At 38.3% G+C, this 26,517-nt stretch overlaps 1 protein-coding gene across 4 annotated transcripts in view; it reads right to left on the bottom strand.

Moving 5' to 3' along the window:
- Nucleotides 1-26,517, bottom strand: part of Atp2b1 (ATPase plasma membrane Ca2+ transporting 1) — a 97,694-nt gene that overhangs the window by 21,012 nt on the left and 50,165 nt on the right. For all 4 annotated transcript variants that reach the window (XM_051206364.1, XM_051206367.1, XM_051206368.1 and 1 more), the window contains exons 3-11: nucleotides 17,821-18,018; nucleotides 13,218-13,472; nucleotides 12,997-13,122; nucleotides 10,554-10,694; nucleotides 7,990-8,028; nucleotides 7,042-7,203; nucleotides 5,476-5,690; nucleotides 3,573-3,815; nucleotides 2,049-2,290 (exon numbers count right to left, since the gene is read on the bottom strand). In XM_051206364.1, the coding sequence (XP_051062321.1) occupies nucleotides 2,049-2,290; nucleotides 3,573-3,815; nucleotides 5,476-5,690; nucleotides 7,042-7,203; nucleotides 7,990-8,028; nucleotides 10,554-10,694; nucleotides 12,997-13,122; nucleotides 13,218-13,472; nucleotides 17,821-18,018 (1,621 nt within the window). The remainder of the gene's footprint in view (nucleotides 1-2,048; nucleotides 2,291-3,572; nucleotides 3,816-5,475; nucleotides 5,691-7,041; nucleotides 7,204-7,989; nucleotides 8,029-10,553; nucleotides 10,695-12,996; nucleotides 13,123-13,217; nucleotides 13,473-17,820; nucleotides 18,019-26,517) is intronic.

Here is a 26,517-nt window from a genome sequence, read left to right as displayed (position 1 = left end):
AGGAAAGAAAGATTACATCAAATTTTTAGCTTCATTTTTAATGAAACTAACCCTAACACTCCCCTGGCACACAGTGACGTCACCCTTCTACACGCCTCCCTTGGTTTGCAGGGTGGTGTCTGTGACTGTTTTCTAGGGCTTCCCATTAGTGCTGATGTGTCCTGCCTTACGGTTTCACCTTGCTGCAGAAGACTGAAGCTGCCCGCTCGATGCCCGTGCAGTCGGCATCAACTACCCCAGCTGTGTTTGGTGACTCTAATGTTTCACGGGAACACTTGCTTCTATCATCTGCAAAGCCACGCCCACGTTCCTTTTCTCTCAGTGCTACTTAATGTGTTCATTCCTTCCCGCGGCCCGAGCTGCTGTGTGAAAGCAACAGCCATTTCATCAGTCCCTGGCACCAGCCACTCCTTTCACCCTGGCCTTGGATCAGTCCCCGGGTGAAGAGTTACTTTCAGTCACAGCTTTTTCGTTTCTGTCTTTCAAATGAGGTTTCATTGACTGTCCAGTCTGGTGTCTAATCCCCAGGACTTTCAAATGCTAGGAAACACATTTACACACATGCAACACCATGTGTAGCTTTCGTTCGGTCATAGAGCATCGAAGAAGGTGTTGAGATGTTATTACCTGGTTTATTTCATTCTTCCTGCTCAGTCTGACTAATACTCAAATCTTTAAGCAGAATATAAACATCACTGTGAGTTATACACTTAAACACCTGTCAACCTATACAGTATACAAGAGAAATTTACAGGTCTGGCTTTGTTGCTGGTCGCCACCCCCTGTTCTAACAGAGAATGAAAAGAAAGGAGAAAAAAATTTTGACTCAGATTTCAAAGCTAATTAGTTGCAAGGAAAGAGTGAATGCCTGACTGGTTTTGATTTGCCATTTATCCAATACTAAGCAAGCCAGGGATACAACAGGTTTCTAACCTGTCACACTGAAATCACATAACTAGGTGTGCTCTGGATAAGAGAAAGCTGTTTGCAGCCTAGGTATCACAAAACCTCACTTCCTACTTAACTAACTATACGGGACATTTTCCGGTATGACTGCATCCTGTTATCTTGAAGCCCACAATTCATACCCAACCCCATTTTAAATGCCATCTCTCCTCTAATCCCATTACCTGGGAGGTAGGAGCAGAGAGCTACAGCCTGAAACACACACGAGAGTCTTTCTCAGAACCAAACAGTAAATTTAGCAAAAGCTGCTTTTAAAAATTTACTTAGTCTCTTAAGGCTATAAAGACTATACTGTGTCAAGTGTTCATTAATGTTAAATTATAAAACACATACAAGCAAATTAACAGTAGAAATATTTAGAATGTTTTAAAGACAACTCTACTTTTCCAAAATTGCCCTTATGTTTTTTTGATAGTTATCTATTTCTCTATTAGAATAAAGAAATCCAAAATAATTTTAATAGCTGTAGTATAGTAACATAAATAGGAAATTATTATGTCTTTACCTGGAATGTTAACTTTAAAACTATGAAACTATAAAACAACAGCAAGAAACAAAGATTATATATAAGATAAGAGGTTCTACTTAAAGGGCAGTGCAACAGCATAAATATAAATTGCTCTTTGATACAAATGGGGATTTTTTTCACTGGGTGATGGTGGTACACATCTTTAATCCTAGCAACAGGAGGCAGAAGCAGAAGGATCTACAGAGGTATTTCCAGAACAACCAGGGCAACACAAATAAATCTTATCTCAAAACAAACAAACAAACAAACAAGTAAATACAAAAGCAAACAAAAAACAAATGGGGATTTTTTTCAAGATCATATAAAAATAATGGAATCAACATCTATCAAAAAACCTAATCACTGAAGTTTACCTTATTTAAATTACCACACTAAATGTAATAGGCATATTTTCCCTAGAGCAAGATGCTGAGAAATTAGAAACTATAGCATGTGAAAGGCAGAATAGAGCAGGCAGATCTGTGGATATCAGAAAGTAAGCTACAAAACTCTGTGATGCTATCAAATGCATGAGCCAGCAGCCAGCTTGCTCATCTGAGCACTTCACACTTACTTTTTCAGAATGATCTCAGATGCACCCTTGCTGAAGATCCGGAAACTTCCATCTGAATTTTTCAGGACTGTACTCATGGACTTCCTAACAGAGTTGAAGGTATAGACTTTGTACAATGCTTCCTCTGGTATTTCATTTCTAACATCTTGATAATCTCGCTTTAAATCCAAGAGAAATCCCAACAAGGCACATTCTGTTTTATTACCCACATGACGAGGTAATCCACCCTCTTTCTCTGGTGGCTGTAAAAGAAAGCATTGGAAATTAGCATTATCTTGCTTCCCTATTAAAAATTTAACTTAAAATGTAAAATAGAATATAGCTTCTGCAACAAAATGATGTAGAAAATGTCTTCTGATGTGAGTTCAAAGAAGGGCATAGGTAAGGTAGAAAGGAATTTGGGTAAGGTAACATGGATTCCATCTCTGCCTAGCTAGTTGCTAGAAAAGTGAAATTCTGTCAAGCTTTTCCAACTACTATGGTGGTAGCTTCAATAGCTAAAAATAGGAGTACTTAATTAACATGACATAAGATACATCTATCTTACAGTTAGTTCCTCATACACAGTAGGACTTAATTTTAATTCCTTCTCTCTTCCCGTTTTCAACGAATATTTATATTAAATAATTAAATAAAGTCCTTATTTATAATTATAGAAAGTAAAAACTCAGACATTTTGCTAATAAATGGCAACACTAGGTCTAGAACCAGAATCTAACTTTTTCATTTACCACCCATGTTTTCTTTCATTAAGCAACTTATAATTTTTGCCTAAAGATTTAATAAATCACTAGACAATAAAAAGTCAAATATACATGTTACACATTCTATTTAATAAAATTTTAAAGCTTGCAAAGTTGAGAATCCCTTAATAAAGTTCTCACAGAATCTGTCATTAATTTATGAGCCTTTAAAAGGTCTGACGACAACTTTACAGGTAGGAAAGAAAACAGCTCAAGCACATATAAAGTATGCTACTGGCAGCAGCTTCAAGAGTTTCTTGAAGTTGATGCTGGATGCTCTACCGTGAGGCAGCCAGCTAGATCTTTAAGAAAATGAACATAGTTACTATCATTCAGTATTATGAACATATGGGCTTGGGGGTAGAATGGTGGTAGAACACTGGCTTAATAGACACAAGGCCCTCTGTGCTATACCAGCACTCTAAATAATAATACAATTAAGAATGGAGCCTGGTGTTCTGACTGTGAGACTTCAAAGTTTCTGAATACCAGAAATTAAAGACTAAAAAAAAAAAAAAAAAAGGACAAGTGTGGGTTAGAAGAAGTCTTAAGGGTTATGGCACTTGTATACACCCAGAGACCTGAGTTTGATTCCTGGACCACAAGTAAACTTAAAAGGAGAAACCATTTTCACAAAGTTATCCTCTGGTCCCCACAATTGCTCCATGGCATTTGTACCAACACAAATACCATTCACACAAACACAGTAAAAATAAAGTAAATAGATCTTACAGTAGTCATAAATAGTAATCCTCATGCATATAAATTAAAGGAACCTTACCAGTATTTTTGATGTATAAGCACAATTCACAGAAATTCCCGTTACCAGATAGGACAAAATATTTGGTGGAATATCTTCTGGCTCAGGAACCTTTTTATAATGCTTTTCATTTATGTAAGCTTGAACAACTGTCATTCTGTTCATCGTCAGTGTTCCCGTTTTATCTGAACAAATAGCTGTAGCATTCCCCATGGTTTCGCAAGCATCTAGATGCCTCACCAAGTTATTATCCTTCATCATTTTCTACAGTGACAAAAAAATAAAACAAAACCAATAATCTAAAACAGTTAAAGTACACAGAAAGACAATCATCTCATTACATTACAATGATAAAATCAATTAATACAAACAAAGCTTAAAAAGTATCAGAATAACACTGGAAGGATTTTAGAATATTTGACCTACTCAAATAAAGCCAAAGAAAATACTACTAGCATTTAATGGTTTAAACCATGTTACTGATGCATTACATAATCAAACGAGATCTCAGCGTCTATATTTAGATGCTACATGCCTGTGATATGCTTAGTGAAAGGTCTACTGTAGGTACAGTGGCAATTATGGTAATGCAAGATAAAAAACTAAGTCTCATTAAGTACAAAATTTCCAACAAAAACATAGCTCTAGTCAAGTAAAATGAAAAATTTGTGGTAGTGCTTGTTTCTTCCCCTTTTACAGGCCGAGTTAACATTCAAAGACATGACTATGTCATTAGCATCCAATCCAAACGCTAGAAATTTGCATCCTTAGGATCAAAGTGCTTTTATTTCTAATCAAAGAGGATGGTTTCAAAGATGCCAAGAGTTTCCACAATAGTTGAAAAAGACATTTACATTAAAATCTCTCTCTCACACGATTTCATGAATTCATTTCCAAAATCCCACCACCCATAATTAAATCACAAGAGAATATTAAAAAAAAGTTTTTTGAATAAATGTAGAAAAGAGAAATGTGTACTTCTGAAATTGCTTATGATCTGAATATTGGAACCTAAAAGAATACAATCTACAGTAAAGAAGTTTCAATTTTAGGAAAGAGAGGCAAGGTGTGGAAAGACTACACCATAGCAAAAGGACAGAAGGTGATTGATTACATTAGGACCCAACAGATGTTTAACACAAGCTCAAAGGACTTCAGGCTGAGCTCACGCTCCTATTCAAGAAACACAGATCAACTTATCGACATCTTCTTGATCAACTGAAAAATCATTAATGACTATATAAAATAAACTAATGACAATTTTGGTAAAATGGGTGATTGGTTTGTCTAAGATCAGTATTTATTCTAAAGTCCTACACAAGTACAAATAGATGGTTAGACTGTGTTCTGTAAACACCTTATCATATTAAAGATTTTAAATTATAAAAGCTATGGTAAGGTGGGTGTTGGTGATGCACGCCTTTTATCCCAGCACTAGGGAGGCAGAAGCAGGCAGATCTCTGTGAGTCTGAGGCCAGCCTGGCATACAGAGCTAGTTCCTGGACAGTCTCCAAAGCCACAGAGAAACCCTGTCTTAAAAAACAAGCAACAACAACAAAAAAATGTGTTAAATGAGCGAAGAGAAAATCAGGAGTGGGGGCCCTGGCAAAGTGGCCCAGCGGGTGAAGGCTGCTTGCCACCGAGCTTCACGGTCTGAGTTGGATTTGTGGGTTCCACAGGGGGGAGGAGAGAACCCATACTCCTGCCAGTTGTCTTGACTTCCACATGCATGCTATGTGACACACACACACACACACACACACACACACACACACACACACACACACACACAGTGCACAGAAATAGTGGAATCCCTGCCTGCATTTTTAAGGAAATGGAAACCCTCCACTCTCTAGACCAGAGTGTACGTTTCCTATAGCAGCCAAGGCTGTACACAACACGTCTACTACCTATCCCCACGAACCTTGACTGAGTAAGCCAGTGAGATTGTGACAGCCAGAGGAAGCCCCTCGGGCACTGCGACCACTAGAACGGTGACCCCGATAATGAAGAACTTCACAAAGTACTGTATGTAGATCGGTGTGCACTCGGCAAGCCACGGTCTCTTCTGAACCCAGAAGGTATCAATCACAAAATACAACACTAGGATGATAACTGTGATGGCAGACATCAGCAGACCTGTAAAGACAGACAAGGGCCAACTGTTTGGATATTGCAGACACTACCCAGTGCCGACTCCGTATTATTACTGCAAGGCTATTTTATAAGTCACTAAGTTACTTCTATTTCATTCTAGTAGCTGCTCTGTCCAGTTTGCACTTCACTCATCGAACCTGACCCCTGTTAGATTTCAGTGTTGCTTCTAGGTATAACCCTGACCCCAGGGAACTGAGAGGGGAGCTCTGGTCATCTTTGATAACTGTGTCTTGTCTTCGAAGGCTCAGACAAAGCAAATACCAACAGGTCAGTGTAGGCTGGTGCTTGCAATGTACAACATTCTGAAAGACACTGGGAAGACCAGTCAACTTAATTAAGAGTCTCAAAATTAAATTAAACTGCATGTTTAAAAATATACACAAAAAAGTATACTTTCTTTAAATCTATCTTCACTTATACCTTAACTCAGAAAAATAACTACATATTATAAAACATTTACACTTCTATGATATATTCTATTTAGCCTCTTAAAAAATGAGTATTAAAAGATAAATATCTGGGTCTAATACCCTACCTAGTAGCCACTAAATGCTCCTCTTAGCATCTCAAGTCTATCCTTTCCAACACTATGAGCCAATACTATGTTTTAGTAATTAATATACATAAGTATTTGCTATTAAGAATAAGCTTATTGAGTACAGAACACAGGCTGCTTCACCTATTATTGTAACAGACACTGTAATGACTGCCTGTATGATCCTTATAATGTATGCTGTTTACATACAGCGATCTGTCAAAAGATGGTAAGGCTAGGGAAATGCTACCTTACGCATAGCCCCCCCCCCTTCCAAAGAGCAGTCCTAAGTTTTGCAGGCATTCTCTAGTGAAGAATGCATTTTAGTATCTTAGCTTCACAATAACCCATGTTTTCATGGGAAAAAAATTATTATTTTTACAAAAACATTTCTCATAGACAGCCAATAAAAGGCTGAGCAAGAATATGTGCTAAGGAACTGTCACAGTTTAATCATTTGTACGAAGTAACTTCCCTGATAGTCCTTTTCCATTATTGTCCCTAAAAAATTAGAGATGATTACAAGGGCTTATAAAGTAAGCGAATTTAGACACTAATCTTTACTTGACCACTGATTACCTCACTGACAGAAGAAGTAATGGCCTTCATGCTGCAATCATATTATGAGTGTCTATGGTAATTCAAAAGGCCCCATACAAAGTAAAAACATATTCTTCTAACATCTTTTATATTTGCTAAATAACAATTTCCAGCCCTCGCTGTATTAAGAGATTCTCTTAAAGTATTAAAGTATAGATGGATTTTAAAACCATCACCCCACTTTCTTCCATTACATACCTGCTTTGCCAATCTGAACAGCCAGTTTTGTAAGTTTCCCTTGTAGAACAGACTTCTCTTTTTTTGGCAAATTTGCTTTCTTTTTGTCTTTCTCATCGCCGTCCCCTCCCTCCTCACTCTTTAAAGGCTGCATCTCCATGGCTGCACCATCCTGGGCTTTTGCTAGGTTCAAAGGAAACGTAATTTTGATGCATTTTAAAGGCACGTTTAACATTTTGAAACTTTTTTTTTTTTTTTTTACAAAATCAGCTTGTTATAGGAAAAACACTGAACTATAAACATTCTCTCTCTCTCTCCCTCTCTCTCTCTCTCTCTCTGTGTGTGTGTGTGTGCATGCGTGCGTATTGGAGGTAGCTACACAGAGGGAATAAGACAACATTGATGTAAGAATGTCTGTGATACTGTTCCAGACTTAAGAATGTCATGTTCAGTGACAGGAATGAGGCATACATAGTCCTTAAATTAAGAACTAAGAATACGACATTTCTTTTCATGTGATTAGGCATTAGGTTATATGCAAAGACTATAGATCCTTCTCATGTAATTTATAATCAAATATAGAACATCATATATGATCCATACATAAAAATAAACATACGTTTATAGACTCTTAAATGTAACTTACACTCTACAGATTCTTACCCATTTTTGCTATCAACTGTATAATTACATTTTCTATGACTATGTAATGACGTTTCAGGTGTGTTAGAGCACTTGAAACACTTCTGTGGAAAGCTACCTAAACATAGTAGCACAAATTATAACTAACACCCTCTTAAGACTGCAGAGGCAGCGTGATACAGCACTGGCAAGAGGGTAATCCAAGTTAACATTGTTGATGTTTCCTGTCACGTGTACCCTAATTTTGGATAAATATAGTACACAGCAGATCTATTTTTGGAGATAATGAAAACAAGCTAACTGTACTTTTTATCTTACTCAATTTACCTTTGTTGCGATTCTCAATAGCTCCATCTTGCTTCTTATCTGTAGGAACAAAATGGGAATTAAAGCTTTCCAGAAGAAATGAATACGGCCATGCTAAATTATGCAGAGGTAGTTCACATTTCTATAGAGAATTGTTACACAATGGTGCACAGGCATACAAACAGAAAACAACAGCTTGTTGACCTGCGTCAATCACTTCCTACATCTTACCATGGGAGAATATTCCAAAATAAGTTACGGCATGCATATTGTATTACTGCATAAGGCATTATTCTTTTATAAGTTATAAGCCCGAATATGGTACAAGAGATTGACAAGCTAAATACAGACCTAGCCCTGAGAAAGCAGAAAAGGAGAGGGTGGAGGGAGGGAGATGCTATAAAAAGAACCCAGGCATCAGGAGCGCTCGAGTGGGAGTGGGAATGAAAACGGGTGCGAGAGACAGGGAGGCAGGGTAGTAGAGTGAGACTCAACAAGCCAGAATGGTTGCCAGTCGAAGCAAACCCCTAAATTAGCTTAGATTCACAGAACACAGGGGATCACACATCCGAAGCAACAATCAAGAGGGGACAAGTCCACTATTGGAACAGCAAACCAGCATACTTCTTTGCAACTTCTCTATCAAGAAGAACATCTTCAAGCTTCAATCTTCAAGGGAAACCTGGAACAAATATGTCTGGAAAGGACAGAAGCTTGGGAGAGATGAGGCGATAGTAAGAGAATACCTAGCTGCTTTCAGTGAGCTCAGGTTTGGAGACCAGAAAACGACATTCTAGGCTGGCAAGCAAATGGGCAGGACATGGAAACAGATTATCCCAGCTGGTGTTTGATTAGATGACACAGTAGTCAAGAGAATAGGAGAAAGGTTAGAGGGGAGGAGAAAGACGTGAATAGTAAAAACATATGAACAATAATTTTGATATGAATTCCTAGGGCTATTTCAGGCTGAACTAATAAAAACAGTTGGTAAGACCTGCTTATTAGAAAAGTTACTGTGTATCAGTAAGAACAGTCATTAGCATGCTTCTTGTTTTCATAGGATTTAATGATGTTTAACTCCTGTTGAGACACTTGCTACCAGATTAAGTCACACACTCTCCATGATGCTCACTTTCCTAACAGTAAGAATGAAGGTAGATGAAGATGTAGTGTGCAAAGCATTCAGAAACCACTGCTGTCATGTTTCAAGAAGCCTAAGCTGGCTCATCAAGGGCTGCCTGGGGTACTGAAGTAGAGAAATCTACAACATGGGGCTAGCCACCCTCAACTTCAGCCACCACTTTTTACCTGCCTCCACCTCTGGTGTTAGGAAATGAACACAGAGACTGAGTGTGCCTATAATCTACACTCTCAACCTAAAGAAAATTTCAAATACATTTTGCTTGAAATAAGAACTTCATATGAATAGATAACACAACAATAACAAACAACACAGGAAACTATTAGAGACTCTGGTGCAAGCCAGGTCATGGATCATGCCTGTAATACCAGTAATTTCAAACAAGACAACTGCCTTAAGTTCAAGCCAACCTGAATTCAAGACTAGCCCGAGGCCTTAAAAATAGTCAATCTAAACATGCACCTCTACTGTGGGGCTGACTTCAGGCTCCACACTCAGTCTCATAAACAAAACAAAACAAAAAAACAAAAAACAAAACAAAACAAAAAAAACCCAAAACAACAACAAAAAAAAAAGTTTCAAAGTTTTAGCCAGGCACTTATTTTTGAAGACCTTAAAAGACTCACATGAGGAGAAAGCAAAATAAAGGCTTATACCCTAAAGAAAATTAAATAAACCCAAATGGTTACAGGATAGTAAACTGCTGCCAAGGCAGAGGGGAAGGAGACCTGAAAGCTCTGAGTGAGATGGAGGGTGCAGAAGACACCAGGAAACAGAGCAGGAGGGCACTCAAAAGTGGCACACCTTGCTTGATTGAACGTACATTCTGAGAGGTCCCCCTGTGTACATCAGTTTGCAATAAGATCTTTGTAGATAAACCATATTAAAGTCTGCTCAGGGCTCACAGAGGGGACAGCAGAAACGGTCAGATGATGGCAAGATGAGCACAAAGTGTCAAACGGCAGTCCTAGTCAGTGCCCAAACATGCCCCCATGTGTGTATAGACAGAACACAAGTAAGGCGAAAATATGAAGATTAAAAACCAAGTGAGAATACGATGCAACTGGCTGAAAAGGAAGAGGAGCAGTGAGGGAGAAGGGAAAAAACCAGACATCACCAGGAAGGGAGAGGTGAACTTGTTTTGAGGATGAAATGAGCAGAGAAGAACAGGGTAAAGCCCAAACAGAAGAACCAAGTGTGTGCTGACTCCTCTCTCTTCCTGTGGTAGAGGGGGCTCATGTGCAATGAAAATCCTTAAAGGACCATTTCAAGAAATCCCCTCACCTTTAATTGTGTTACTTGAAAGTGCATCAGGTAATTAAAATTTTACAGACACTTTTATATCACACTCTCATGAAAGAAATCTATTTCTGTACCAGTTTTTAAGATTCGTAGGTGCTGTTACTTCCAAATACCAATTCTTACAGCAAACTGCTGGACCTACTTTTCTTTTCTTTTTTCTTCTCATCTTTCTTTTCTTCTTCTTCACCTCCAGCTCCAAGTAAGGTAAAAATAATTCCAGTTTGAGAATTCACACCTACAGCTGTAACTACCATTCTTCCAGAACCTTCCATTACATGAGTACCTATAACAACAGAGAACTTTGTAAACATTTTAATAGGTTTCCCTCCAACTACCCAATTTCAAATTTCAGCAATACTGTTTTTAGTAAACTCAATATTTAACAAAGCAAACTAACACATTGAATCTGCAGTCATTATGAGTTCAAGCTTTTATCACCAAGTGACAATAGGAAAATGATAATGTATCAATTCCTTATATAGATTACGGAGTACGTTACCCATATTTCATAAAATGCAATGCAATTTACATTTCTCAAAAAAGACTATAAATGAAAAATCACCACATTGCTTGGACTGTGTGGGTATTAAATGAAGTCAGTATTAGCTGTAACATAAAGCATGTAGGGCATGAGGGGTAGCATTTAAAGAGTATATCAAACAGAAATACGCTTCTTGCCAGGACACAGGACAAAGATGTTCCCATACTCAACCCCACACCTCTTAACACAGGCTTTCAACTCAGCTTACCAAGGTTACTTTACTGCCCAGCTCCCTAAATAGTTTCTCTGCCTCCCTAGTTTATGCCTGTGTTTTAATATCCCTACGGTGTGATCTAACATCCCTCTCAGGGTGCAGTAATTTCTGACTCTACACGCTGCCTCTGAATCAAGCCAATACCTTCAGCTGAGACCAATCAATTTTCTCAATTTTGCTGTCCATTATTCTAACATAAAATTCCAATCCAGACAGCTGACAACACAGAATTCAGACTATGTGCTCCACAACAAAAGCTGACAAACATTATTATTATTTTCTAGAAATTTGCCTAAAGTTGTACAATTATCACAAACCAGGCAAAGATTCAATGTAGCTCTGTGAGAGACAACAGATACTTATAGCAACCAATTTCCTTAATGTTCTCCAGTCTTACCACCATCTTATGTGCCAGCTCAGTGCTCAAGGGATAACTGCTAAATAAGACCACAAAGTTCACGCACTTACTCTAGGCACTAGAATTCACATTTGGCTACAAATTAATGGGTAACTTATCCAATGTTAACTTCTGAGGTCTTTGATATTTTTTTCTTGCTTAAAAAAGCAAACAAACAAACAAGACAGAAAACCTTATATTCTTAGTGTTTTACTAATTACTGCATTTGTTGTCAGTGAAAATAAAAGGTAAACACATGAAATTCAGAAAGATAATATTTATTAAGTATGTATAAAAGATAATTTCTTTGAACGACCCTGGCTTTCTTCAGACTTCAGTTTCCATGTTCCGTTTTTCCTTAGTCCAAATCTGCTCCAATGTTAACAGTGAATGTGCTCAGGAAAAGTAAACAGTTTTTGTTCAGGTCCTATCCCGCCACTAACCGAACACTGCTTTTAAAAATCTAAATTTAAGAAGCCAAGAACAGCAGTGAGAGATGGCATCATGAGAGTAAATTTAAAAATAAATGCATGTCATGGTTTTTGGTACATTTTTGGAACATGGAAATAAATGCAGAGAAACTTTCCCACCCGTACTGTGATAAGGGACTGTGCAAAGTTATTCCAGTCTTTTCTAGAACATGGAAAATTTATAGAGTTCTCTTGGTATCTTGGCATGTTAGGAAGGCGAGTGTATGTCAAGTTTACCAGTCATCTTTGTCAGAGAATCAAAGCTCAGTTAAAAGGACCAGGCCAAAACAGCTAAGCACCAAGTACATAAACCACACATACATAAAACTCCATGAGATATATATATCAAAAGGTGTCACAAAATTATCTATGTTTACCCAATATAATACCAGGGAGCTATGGTGATAAGATTATGATTAGGAATACCTCCTGTCTTCTTTGGAAAGACTATGAGCCTTACCTGGTTAACAGTGATTTTAGTGTCTTAGAAAAAATGGCAAATAGTAGTAAAATAAGTATACATTATCCACTCCAGTATTCCTACTGTCAGTTACTCATATAACCTGACATAGTTTACATTTCAGACAAATATCTTACAGTTCAGTGAGGTAGTTGATTATACAAACTTTAGGTTTTATTTAAAACAAAACCAGTTTTTGTTGCAAATCAGAGTGCATTTTTTTTCTTAAACCTTTAATCATTCTTTAATATTTGACTTTAACAGGCCATAAGAGTAAATGTGATACAGAAAAAGTTTAATAGATACCAATAGGCTTATCTGAGTTTTAGCATTAACACCATCTTTCAAATTTCTTCATCTTTTGGATTCTATCCCCATTTATGAAATACACCTCTGTATTCTAAGATCTGCCATATATCTGTTATTTCACAAAATCTTCATAGATTCTATGGGTAACACTTTCTTGGCTTTTAGTAAAACATTCAAAGTTTATAAATTCATACCTGATAGAAGTAAGGGATCCTTATCGAGAGACTTCTTAACATGATCAGATTCACCGGTCAATGAACTTTCATCAATTTTCAGGTCATTGCCTTGAATCAGTATGCCATCAGCCGGAAGAAGATCACCTGAAACAGAAGGCAGAGGTACGCTGAATGAACCATCCTCAAGTTCAGCACAGCTCTGAATGTTGCAGATGGATGTGGGGGTCAGCTTGGCTTACCGTACTTCACTTGGGCAATGTCTCCAACAGTAATGTCAGCTACAGGTATCTGGATAACCTGACTGCCCCTAATGACGGTGAACTTCTGCTCCTGCTCAATCCGACTTTGCAACCCTCGGAACTGTTTCTCCTTACTCCAGTCATTGAAAGCTGTCACTAACACCACACACACCACAGACAGGAGGATTGCAGCGCCTTCAATCCACCCGGTCTCACCTTCACCTTCCTCTTCCCCGACAGAGACTTCTCCACAAACTATTTGGAAGGAAACAAAAAGGCACTTAAATAACAAACAAACAAACACACGAGGGAACATTTTCAGTTTTTTACTTCACCGATTTTCCCCAGAGCTTTGAACACCACTGAACTCAATCCTTCTACAAAGGTAAGACCCCGACTCTGTCAAATTCAAGTTCCCAGACTTTAAGAGGGTGCCAGTAAAGAGGAAGCATGTGGAGAAGACCAAACTTCCGGCAGGGAAGCTGCAGGCATTCCTCTTTGATATATAGTTTCATTTCAGGCAGACCCAATGAAATCGATATTTCAATTTACACAATTTCAGCTTCCTTTCTTTCCTTTTTTTCGAGACAGAGTTTCTTTGTGGCTTTGGAGCCTGTCCTGGAACTAGCTTAGGTCTTGTAGACCAGGCTGGTCTTGAACTTACAGAGATCGGCCTGCCTCTGACTCCAGAGTGCTGGGATTAAAGGCGCGTGCTACCACCGCCTGGCACAATTTCAACTTTCTAGTGCCTGTCAGCTATGACCATTAAGAATATTCCAGAAATGTGCAGAGTCCAAAGAAAAAAATCTGTAGTTTGAGGTTACTGGGCAATGATCAATCTTGGAGAGGAACATGTGAAATGTTCAAGGAAGAAAGGATAAACCTAATATCAACTTGGGATAAAGTTAATAATCACGAAAAATATTTTGAATGCTATCAAAACAGCTATCAGTGGGTACAAAGCAATTTTGTTTGATGAGCCAATGATCCACTTAGTGCTGTGTTGACCCTGCCCCAATTCAGTTATCGGGACTTGTATTTTAATTATTTTCTGCCTGAAGAAATGACCACATCATTGGGTACAATAACCAAGTGACTAACTCTCTGAATTAGATCAAGTCTAGGATTCAAGAACACATAAAGGTGTGATAGTTACAATGTTATGGCCCTCATAAAGTTAAAGGTTTGGCTTTTGTTGGGGGTAGGTATGGTCTTTTTTTGGAGTAAAAATGTCACTGCTGAGGTGGGATGTGAGGTCTCATACATGCTTGAGCCACGCCCACTGTCTCAGTTCACTTCCTGTTGCCTTTTGATCAAGATGCAGAATCTCAGCTCCTTCTCCAGCATGCTATGTCCCACCATGATGGTAACAGACTGAACTTATATACTGTAAGCCACCCCAATTAAATGTTTTTCTTTTTAAGAGTTGCTGTACTCATGGTGTCTCTTCACAGCGATAGAAACCCCGAGAAAAAGGTCAAAATACCATGTTGAACACTTTCAGCAACCTGGAAATGAGCTAAAATATTGTCCAAATGAAGCAACTACATGAACTTCCATTTGTTAAAAGCATAGATACAGAAGATGTATCATTTCAACAAAGCTTCTATGTAATCGACAAAAAGGACTGAGAACAAATATGTACTTGCTAAGTGTGTTTTTCCACTATAACCCCCCCCCAAGTAAAATCATGGAAATAAAGGCCATAATTAATTAAGTTCATGAAGTCTTACAGTTACTATTATAGAAGAAAAACAGTAATAATTTAATCTGCCCTTTTATTTTTCCAATTTCTATTTTTGAAATTATACATTATAAAGACACAGTTGCAAATACATATAATTAAATTCACCACTCAGAGATATAGGTTCACATTTTTCCTAAGAGTAATCGTAAAAGACTAATGACAATATAATAGAGGTTAAGAGGAATTGTGAAACAAACTGAAACATGTATTTATCACTAAATTATTTCAAGAAAACATGAAACAGCATATTACTCCACATTCCTCAAGATCACATGATCTTTGAACAGAAAGTAGTTCAGTATCCCTAGAAAATAAGACCTTTTCTGGCTGGTGACCACTGCAAACTTTTCAGAAGCTACAGGGACAAAGAAAGTAAATCCAAGATCAAAGGTGTAAAAAGTTTAATGCTTTTATTCCTACTGTAAATATGTTTTACCAAAAGTGTTCTCCTAGAAATATATTCAAACAAGAGGAAGTTTACCTCAAGGCAAGTTTGTGTGTAGGTGAGGTGTCCTCCTCGGTCATTCACCACCTTACTTTTTTATAAAACAGTGTCTTTCACTGAACTTGGAGCTCACTGACTTGCTGTTCTAACTGATCCATGAGCTCCAGGAACAAGCCTGTCTTGTCTCCTAACAGTGTGCCTTGATTTTATATGGATGCAGAGGACCCACACAGAAGTCCTTATATTTATTTGGGCAGCAAGTACTTTACCAATTGAGGTGTCTCCTTTGCCCTAATATAACATTTTGATTCATGTATACCCTGAGAAATAATTACCACAAAAAAGTTAATTAATGTTTCCACTTTAACTTACCATACAGGGAATATCTATACCTTAACTCATATAATCCAATGCCCTTTGGAGTCGAAGACCAAGTATAAAGGGCCCCCCCTGAGACCAAAAATGTCTAGAATTACTGCCATGTAGACACTAGTGACTCACGAATTATATAGCACTTGTAAAAAAAATGTTGATAAAGCACATTTCTTTAGAAGATTCACAAATAGTGGACTTTCTTAAATTTATTACATTTTGATGTGAAAAAGTATTGGAATGGCAGCACATGGGTGGTACATGTAAACCCCAAAGAACTTTCTACCATGGGACAAAACCCTAAATTTCACTGGCAAGTTTCACTAGTTTCTGAATCTTAAAAGGCTTTAGGGTAACTCTAGATTATCATCTCAGACACATTCAATTAGTAGAGCCTCTAATAAATTTGATGAAATTTCTAGTCACTACATTCTATAAATGAAGTGGATTGGGTTCCAGGAATATTTACCTTAGAGTTTGCTCATAATAAACCTTACACCACTAAAAATATTTTCCTTACAGTTTTGAGAAAAAGAAAATGTTAGTAATATTTTTGTATTAATTTGTTAACGGAAGTCTAGAATATCAATTTTCAATATTTTATAATGAAGGCTAGGTAATGGAAAACTGAGAAATTCAGTTGTATGTTTTAAGAGCTGCAAAAAGCATGCACACACTCAAACACATGACTTCGCATGGACACTTGTTATACAAGCTAGAAGGGTTCTGAGTACAATACAGAAAGGGAATAATAATTCCCTTCCGATTACCTTGTCTTCCTCCATTTTACACACACACACACACACACACACACACACACACACACACACACCACATACTACTTGCTTAAATACAATTTTGTTTTTGTTTTTGCCTAAATACTGACAAATATATTACCAAAACATCTTCTTTCCTGCACCAGAGATGCTGGTCTGGGTACAATTTATGTCCCTATGAGACAGGTTATAAAATTTGGGTGCTTTTTTGGTTCAGTGAACAATGAGGACTGTTTTTGATGAAATTTTAAGCTCAGAAGCCCTGCTCTACACTATTTAAGATAAATACACATATTCTGTGACCAACTTCCTTAAAATTCAGTTTAAACAGAAGCGTTCACACAAGTCCTAGGCACACCTTTGTGAAATTTCTTTTTACTTTTACCTAGCCAACTTCTAGAGGTACCATTTTTTTTTTAATTAAACTCTCCATAGTATAGAAGGCTTAAGAACGAAGCCTTCACAAACAAAACATTTTTTTTTTTTTAAAGACTCAGTCCTTTGATCTCAAATGTTATAGGATGATTGAATGTACTATCCAAAATCCAGGCAAGATTGTCCAGTGTACAGGTCACAGTAATAGTAATATTCATTACTATAAAGCTCTTTTAAAAGGAACGGAGAGGATAAGATGCACAGAAAGAGCACAACAAAGCCATTGGCTAGACACGTAAGCCAACCTGCCTCTTCTATGTTACCCCCTCACAGGTTCCCCCAGGTTCAATCTCCAAAAACCCTAAGCACAATGCCACAGTCAAAAACTCTACCCAAGAAATTGTGCAGATAATTCTTTTAAAAACTGTATAAAATATTTTCAGGTATGTATAACTGAATCATAAATACACGTGGCAGTTAGACAGGCCCTTTCCTTGAGATTTTCATTCTCTGTGTATTTTGCAATCCCCAATCCAAAGACATGAACTCCAACACCTTGCAAGTACTGAACTAAGCCTGTAAGTATTTCTACACTAAACAAAACCAAAATTTAAAACCTTGAACCCCCGATAGCAGGCTGTCATCCATGTGTAGTGCCCAGATGTATAACTACATCTACACAGTATGCAGGCGTGGGGGAACAATCAAACCGTGACTCCTTATATGATGTAGCCAACATCGTGAACATCATTTGGGATAACACAGCTGAAGTGTTTAAAGCAGAGCCTAGCACACGGCGGACAATACATTTTCTCTGGCTTTATTATTATAATTATATATTAAATAAATACGGTGAACTAGCATCATTCCCCACCCCCATTTACTTACGTGCATTATCCCCTTCTGGAGGTTGATAAAAAGAAAGGCCCAATGATACTATGGCTGCAATTTCTAGTATAATTAAAGTGACATCTTGTAATGCTTCCCATACTAATTGAAGAAAGGTTTTTGGCTTCTTAGGAGGTATAAAGTTCTTTCCAAACACTGTTTCTCTTCTTTCTAAATCTGTAGGGCTTCCACTCAAACCTGATTAAAACAAACAAAACAAAACAAATTTTGGTGAAGTCTGACAACTTTTAAGTGAAAGTACCCACTTCATTTGAAGTGGTTTAAATCCCTTACACTTTTAGACGGTGATTCACAGGCCTATACCAGAGTGTTTACTTTTGCTCTTTAGTCTAAACATGCAGAGTTTAAATCAGTGAGAAACGTGCAGAGCTTTACTTGAAGTAGCTCACTTAAGAGTGGATCACACGGGCTTGGAGAAGCTCAGTGGTAGAGGGCGTGGGCAGGTAAGGTCCTGGGCTTCATGCCCAGCACTGCGCCCCCACCCCCACTCCAATGGGTTTAAAATCCCACTGTCACTTCTTACAGACTCCACGACACAAGAGCCTATTATGACAATCTGATTTTTTTTTTTTTAAATGCTAAAATTAAATGCTTCCCTGGTTTAGGAACGCTTAACTTCTAAAACGGGCCAAGTTTCTGTAAGAAAAAAATATACAAGGCAGATTTGCTTTAAGTACTGAATGCTGGCTAGCTAATCTGAAGAACAAAGAGTTAATTTTAACATAGTCTCTAAAAGCATCTCTACTAAAATGTCTGTTTTAGGTAGATTGGTAAGATTTGTGTTGTAATAAAGCAGAGACTCACAATGGCCTCAAGATAGACTGCAGGTACCAATTGGTGCTGAGGAGAAGGTGCACGTCAGGATGAACATTCACTGGTTAGGCTTTAGAATTGGAAAGCTAGGAGGTGGAGATTAAGGAATTGCAGGAGCACAGCTTTGCCTTTCCTCAGACTTAGTTCCCCCAGGTCACATCTGGCCCTGTCTCCACCCCCAATAGGTGTGGTCTACGCCACAGGTGCAAACAAGGTGAATATCTCACCACACTTTATCCTATAAAGCATATTCCCTCCAATTTAATCTCACCCATCCAGACAAACCCAGATCTATAAAGAATTCTAATAAAAAATGCACATGCATGCACATGTTGACCAAGCAAAACCAGACCAGCACCCACAGATTTCCTTTTTTCTTAGTTTATTTAAGAATGTTGAAGGCATTGGAGGTACCAGACTAGTACCTTTTAATCTGTCAAATTTGACCTTATTCCAACCTCCTTTTTAAAGCTCATTTATGAAAGTCAGCAAAGAAAACGGGAAAGGTCCGTGTTACTAGGAGACTCTAGTCTTCAGGGTTTCAGTTCATCTCAATGGTGAAGCAAGCAAAGGGCGAAGAGACAAGAACAGGAAACGAACACACAGATTCAAAGTTGTCACTGGCTTTGTTGACTGTACCAAAAGAAGACTCCAGAGAGTGTTCTCACTGGCAACTCTAACATGGACACACTGCACAGTTCAAAAAGCCTTGATGAGAAGTCAACCAAAACCTTCCAGCACTCTAAACTCTGCAATGGAGTCACCAGAACAAAGTCAGAGAGGACTACGGTCTGGGTAATTTGTTTAGTTTCCTGTTTTACTTATTTCACATACAGGAAGAAGCTGAGTCCTCCTCTGTCCTGTGCTGGTGGTCTCCACTATCTAAGAAATGCATATAAATATATGTATATATTTTAACTCATACTGACTGGAGATTACCACTGATCACAAAACTAACACCTGATAAGTTCAAATATTATCATTTTAATTACAAAATATTAGGGCAAATCTTTTATTAGCTACAGGTACTGTTCTATGTTAAAACTGAAAAGTTACATAGTTAAAAAGAGCAAAAAGAAAAAGTGCAAAAACAAAAGGAGGCAGCTCCTCTTAGGGTTTCTTATTCTTCTAAACATCATATCAGGTTAGTTGGGCTATGGCCACACACGCCTTTAATTCCAGCACTCAGGAGGCAGAAGCAGGTGGAGCTCAGTGAGGTCAGCCTGGACTACAAAGTGAGTTCCAAGACAGCCAGGACTATTACACAGAGAAACCCTGTTTCAACTACCCCCTCACCAGCCACCACCCCACCCCCAAGAAAAACCCCATCATATATGGTTAAGCTTGTAACACTCAACAGTGAAGACAAGGAATTAAACCTAAGATGCATGTCCCATACTGATATCTTGTGTCACTGTTCTTGTGGGGAGGGGCACACAGTGCTCCTTGATGGAATAGCTTACAGGTTATTTTGAAGACAACAAATTACAGGGTAAAGTTTATTAAGTAGAGAGAAGACAGGTTATACATTTAATACTATAAGCTTCAAGCCCATTTGGGACACAATCTTTAGTTATGGATTTAATAAAATTAATATCATGAAGTTTTGTGAGTTACCCAAAGATGCTATTTACTGGTCATCAACTATTTCCAGACATTGCTCCACATGCTAGGAGCCAGTTCTACCCTCAGCTGTGTGAATTACATTGGAGAGATACAAACTGATAAAACTAAGAAATTTAAGGATACCTGTAATTCAGAGAACATGGATTTTATAAGGCCATGAGAATCTCTCAGTGGACAACATTGGCCTTTTTAACTGCGAGTCAACCCTGAGATAGACCAGAACAAAGCATTTCCTGTATCACAAACAAATGCAAAGGCTGGGCAGAGATCAAAGCAAGGTTACAAGATTTAGGAACCAGAAAACAAACCACTGTGGCTAAGGTCCAGTGATCAAGGAGGGAGGAAGAAGAATGCCTCAAAGCAGGGAAGGGGGGAAAATGAACCAGAGCAGAGATCATGGGGGTATGCAGGAAGACTATTATTCACTTTAACCGCTTGGAAACTACCTGGAGGTTTTTAAGCAGGGAAGTGATAACTAATGTGCAGTTTAGAAAGGTCATTTACACTGCCAGGTTGGAGTGCTCCAGGGAAAAGACCAGTCAAGAGGCTGTGGTACAAAGAGACAATAGTGTCTGATTCTGGGTTTTAGATGCAGGGGCTGAGAGGAGTAACTGGATCTGCCAGGTACCTTGGAAGGAGATCAGACAAGACGAGGGACTGGAGGTGGGATGAAAGGGAAAGAGAAGAATAAAGAATGGTATCTAGACTTAACGTTTAACGTGTGTGTGTGTGTGTGTGTGTGTGTGTGTGTGTGTGTATGTGTGTGCGCGCGCAAGGACTTGAGTGGGGGTGGTTTAATGGAATGTTTGAAGCAGGTGGCTTTAACTGAAAAATCACAGCTAATGTGTGTGCATGCAAGTGGGCAGGCTTGGAGAATTGCAGGGCTGGTGGAAGGCGAAGGAAGAATTAATAGCTCTGTTTTGTAGACTTGAGCAAACAAGTGGCTGTATCTAGTAAACAGACAAAATTTCTGTGCGAAGTTTGAACAGAGGGTTAGCAACATACAAAGATTTCTGGAGACACTGGCCTTCTGGAAGCCAGAATAAGCAGGCAAGAAGGATAAAATGAAGTTTTCACGGGGAGATGGGGAAGGATGCACCAAGACACAACATAGGACAGAATGAAGCATGTTTGAGCAGCGCTACCTAAGGTTCCCTAAGAAAAAGGGTTAAAGGGTGATGCTGAGATGCTGTGAGAAGGCCCAGTAAGATAAAGGCAAAAAGCTGCTTATTTTCTTTCCTTAGACAAAAGATAATGACCTTGATAAGAACCTTCTAGTAGCAAAGTGTGGAAGAAGTCTGATTAGAATGAACTGAATAGACAATGGTAATGAGCAAGTGGAAATAGTCCATCACCCACTCTTGCCCCCAAAGTGTGTTAGAGCGGGGAGAAATATACCAGTGAAGGTGACTTAGAATGGGTATTATTTGTATTTTGTGTTTTTAAAGGTGGCTGGCAGATATTACACCACAGAGTTGGTGACAGATAGATGAAATCATGAATACTATTAGAGTAAGGCCTGTGAGGAAGCGGGAAGGGATAGAATACAGGCTGAGGTCTGACAGACCAGGATGACAGACCAGGAAAGTACTGCCACTGCTAGCTACAACAGTTGGTGATGAAACTATTTGGTCCCAGTTTTTAAATTATAGAAGTAACAAATTATTAGAACTACCTTACAATAAATACAGTGAAAGAATTGCTGAGTTCTGTGAGCTTGGCTGATGATAGCACAGTGGCAGCCAGGTCAAGGTCAAGCAAGGATTCATCTTCTAACAGGACAGTTAGCTTCATAAAGAAAAAATACAACCACAACCCATTGGAAGCAGCTTCAAAATTATATATTTTCTATGTCTGCACCCACCAAGGTGGGGAGGAGAATTAGCCTGAAATTGATCCTACCAACAGATAATACTGATCTACAGTACTATCTTACTCTTGAATGAAGAGAGAATAAAATCCAATTATATCAAGTCACTTCTATCAAGGAAATATGACATCCCAATCACTGACTGTATCTTATGAAAGGAGGGTAAGTTTACTGAAGGGTTTGAAGCAGTTGGGTTTAGCCGAAAATCAGGGCTAATACATTCCACATACAACTAGAAACTATGACTATGGATGTTTATGTGTGTGTGTGTGTGTGTGTGTGTGTGTATATATATATATATATATATATATATATATATATATATATGTGTGTGTGTGTGTGTGTGTGTGTGTGTGTGTGTGAGTGACGGTAAGATGGATGCAGCAGGTAAGGTGACAATCCTACATGGGAGAGGAGGATGCAGACTGAAGAAGTATGTGGAAATATGTTCACGTACATGTGTTCGTTGTTTCAGTTTTGAAAGAGGAGGCGATTCCTCGCCTGCCCTCAAACTATAGGTCTACCCATCTAAACGCAGACTGAAATATTCATTTCCATATGCTACCGTGTGCTGGGCACTGTGTAAGGTACTCAACATACAAGAGATGGGTCAGGCAGGGTGCCTTTTCCTGGCGCTTGACTTTAAAAATATCATAGTTTGGTAGGGGTGATTAATAAGCAACCATCCAGACTCACCCAGTGTATTATGTGTTAAATAGCAGTAAAGAGGATATTATGGAATACATCTGGGGAATGGAATACAAACAAAATTGGCAGCTTCAAACATGAATCAGAAAGGGGATCAACTTAGAAAGGTCAGGCGGAGCAGACTGCAGGGAGAGCTGTAGGTCTCCTTGAGGAGTCATAGCACCATTCCAAAAGCAATTGGAAACTCTTTGGCTTCAAGAGTAGGAAAACGATAGTGTGTGGAAGAGGCATCAGTTATAACCCTGAGTTTTCTTAACAGCGGATCCCACAGGGTAAAGTGAAGACGGCAGGGAAGGAGACACAATGTTGGTAAAGTTAGAATTCTCAAGACTTAATGATCACATGACAATAGGCAAAAAACCCAAACCAAACCAATGTCAAAGGGATTCAAGTTACTAACTTGGTAGCAACATGGGTAACAGTTTCAGCAAAAGCAGTTTGGAGAGGTTCATTAAACAGGGCTGTGGGAATAGGATGAAGAATTGGGCTTTTGAGGCTGTGGGGAATCCCAGGTTGGAACTGCTAACATGGGAACAACCAGCACCAAGATATTGTCGGCTTGTGAAGTCAGAGGCAACAGGAATGGATGGCATTGCCAGGAAGTACCGATCGACAGGAACCCACAGAGCAGCAGCAACCTTGTAGAAGAGCCCAGATGGGGAAGAAGGATGCCTACTACTAGCAAGGAGAACCCCAGGAGTATGTAGGGGAGACAGAACGGGAGTATTTGAAAATGAACTCAGTCCACTATTACCTAAAACCTAAACTAAGGAGCACAAGAGAAAACCAAGGACATGCTACTTCAGGCTCACACATGACTTTAAAAATTATATACATGCTATAGAGTTGAACTTGTTAAAACGATCTTAATAAAAAAATTCTATAAGCAGTGAAAACAAGTGACCAGAGCAGGCATCAAAATGACATGCAATTCTCTACTAGAGTGTCAAGACATTTCTAGGACAAGGTCATGCAGGATCACAGAACTCACAAGCATAAAACTATACATGCTAGTGCACTGTGACCATGCAAACACTGGCTGAATGTCTGTGCTAATCTGCAAAGCCAAGCACAAACCATGGGACATCAGAGCGTTTTGTACCAGCCTGTAAGTCAATAATGATTTATCCCGAGGGAAAGGTCAATTTTCTCAAAAGAGTTAAAATATATCACAACGTGGAGACAAGGTCAAAGTACACCAGTACAAGAGACTTACTTCTAGGAAGTGCAAATATGAACTGTCACTCGAAACGTGGAAACTAGGCAACCAACGACAATGGCTATTGATCCTACCCGGCTTCCTATTCCATACCTTGTCTGCTGCTCTCTGTGGTCACCTTTTTCTTCCCTTGTTGGGTTTTTAGCCTCTCTCTTTTCCTAGCACTTAAAAAAGTCAGTTTTAGTTCTTCCCCTTGTGGTGCATCTTTTTTAATGTTCATGAATACATTTTTATACTGTGTTTAGTGTGCTGTTACTGTATAACAACTATGACACTGGAACCAGAGGCGGCATTCCAGAAATCTGCAGCAGTCTATTCTGCCATTCGAGTAAAGCACAAGGCAGCCAACACAGGGTTAAAGCAGAGGAGAAAACTAAAGGGCTGAGAAATGGGGTTTGAGGTATGAATGAGAGTCAATACAGGAAATAACATACAAAAGGAAAACAGTTTAAAATAATTGTATGTGTTAGGATGTTACAAGCAGATTGTTCTGACATTAAAAAACAAAAAAACAAAACTACCCTCTAGAGTTCTGATACATGTTTGCTCTAAAAGTTCTAAAAGATATCATAAAAATATGACATTCCAAGTCTCAACTTCATTCTACCCTGAACTTTTAATTTTAATCCCTTGGGAAATTGTGATGGTAAATCAAAAAAGATGAAAAAGCCTCACCAGGCTCAAACAGTACTTTTTTAAAGAGCACTTGATAAAGGAGGTGGGACCTTGGATAGGAAGGGCATGTTTTAAAGGACAGAGTACCCATAACTTCACAGCCTAGATCTTGAATGCCTCCCAAAAAAGGCCTCTCACCCCAGAAACCAAGTGAATGCATTGCTCTGCCATGTACTCTTGCTAATAATTACTGCTTCCTTACACCCCAAAGCCAACAGGCCAAGTAATCATGTAAATACCCTTAAAACTTGAGTCAAAATGAACTGTCTTTCTTTCACTGCTGATTATCTCAAATATTCTGCCACTGACAGAAAGCTGACACACAAAACCATTTATCTACCATGTAACTCCAAAAATAAGTTTGTTTTTCCATTGGGGGAAAATCTGTTAGGAGAAGAGAACAAAGGCTTCTCTTTCTCAGTATCTCCACTCCAGTATAAGTTATAACGAACTGAATTTTTATAAAAGGCAGTACATGGTGTCAGCTAAAAGCATCTATTCAGAATGAGACCACAGCTAAAATGACTTTGGGCAAGCTGTTTAACCTTTTTCGGAGGAGGGAGTGGCATTCTTGCCAATCATATAGGAGGAAGGAGTTTTAAGGATAAAACAAGTTAATATTTGTAAGAAAGCATGAATAGTCAATCTAGCACAAAAATGTTACTGAGTGTAAGCGCTATTGTATTTGTTATTGCTATTCCTAAGAAATGTCTTGAGTTGCTCCTTCAGATATTACATAATCTAACACAGGCACCTCTGGCACAACCAATTTCCCTTTTCCATTCATTTATACACTAACACTGTCTATTTAATTTAGTAGCTATACATTTAACTTGGTGAACTGTCTCTCTCCTTTTTCTTAGAATAAAGGGCAGATCTTTGTTTTATTCATGTATGCATGTATGTATGCATGCCTGGGGCCTAGAAAAGTTACCTGTCACATAGCAGATACTTTCTAATACTGAACTACAGCAAATTTAAAAATACATAGATTTGTATTTGAGTATAACTTCTGAATGTTAGATGTAACTTAATTTTATACTCAGAGTTTCTTCTAAGAACTGCCAGTGCCTTTCCATTTTAGGGACATATACATATGGAATCTATGAAACACATGAGATTACCAATTCTGATTAAAGGCTGTGTTGGTGAGTGATGGATAAAAAAGGACTGGACAAAGAACACCTCTAGTTTCAGCAATAAAACCTATGTACTTTGAAGAACCATTTCAGTTCTCTCTTTCTCCGAATACAGACTATTCTAACAACAGGGGATTTACGCTCTAGACACACCCTTGGCTACACAAGCCCCAGCTGTGTTCTTCTGATCCTGACTCACTTAATAGGATTTGGCTGGTTGACCAGAGACAAAATGTTAACACTTTGGAGTAAAATATTTCCAATAAGTGAAAGCTATAAAGAATCCTTTGGAAATATTTCTATGAAGCTTGCTGCCATTTTGGTTACTTTTCAGTAACTATAAACACAAATATAATGCTTACAATGCACCGTTTTAAAAGAACAGTTCAAAATGACAGATTAATTTATATACCAACTGTAAAGACCAATTTTGTACAAATTCTGGCAAACATTATTATGAAAAACACCAAGAACTCTGTAAAACTAGGAGGGGAAAATAATGTATAATTTCATTTGATGCCCCAAAACACAAACAATAAAGACAAAAAAATGTTAAGCGTCGAATTAGTTCTCTAGAGACCATTCATGGCTTTTATCATGCTGTCATGAGTAAATAATCTCTTCTT

This window comes from Phodopus roborovskii, unplaced genomic scaffold, assembly GCF_943737965.1.
Source record: "Phodopus roborovskii unplaced genomic scaffold, PHOROB, whole genome shotgun sequence".
In the NCBI taxonomy this organism is placed as follows: Eukaryota; Metazoa; Chordata; class Mammalia; order Rodentia; family Cricetidae; genus Phodopus; species Phodopus roborovskii.
Note: the sequence above shows the minus strand (reverse complement) of the source record. Positions and strands in the feature narration are given on the sequence as shown.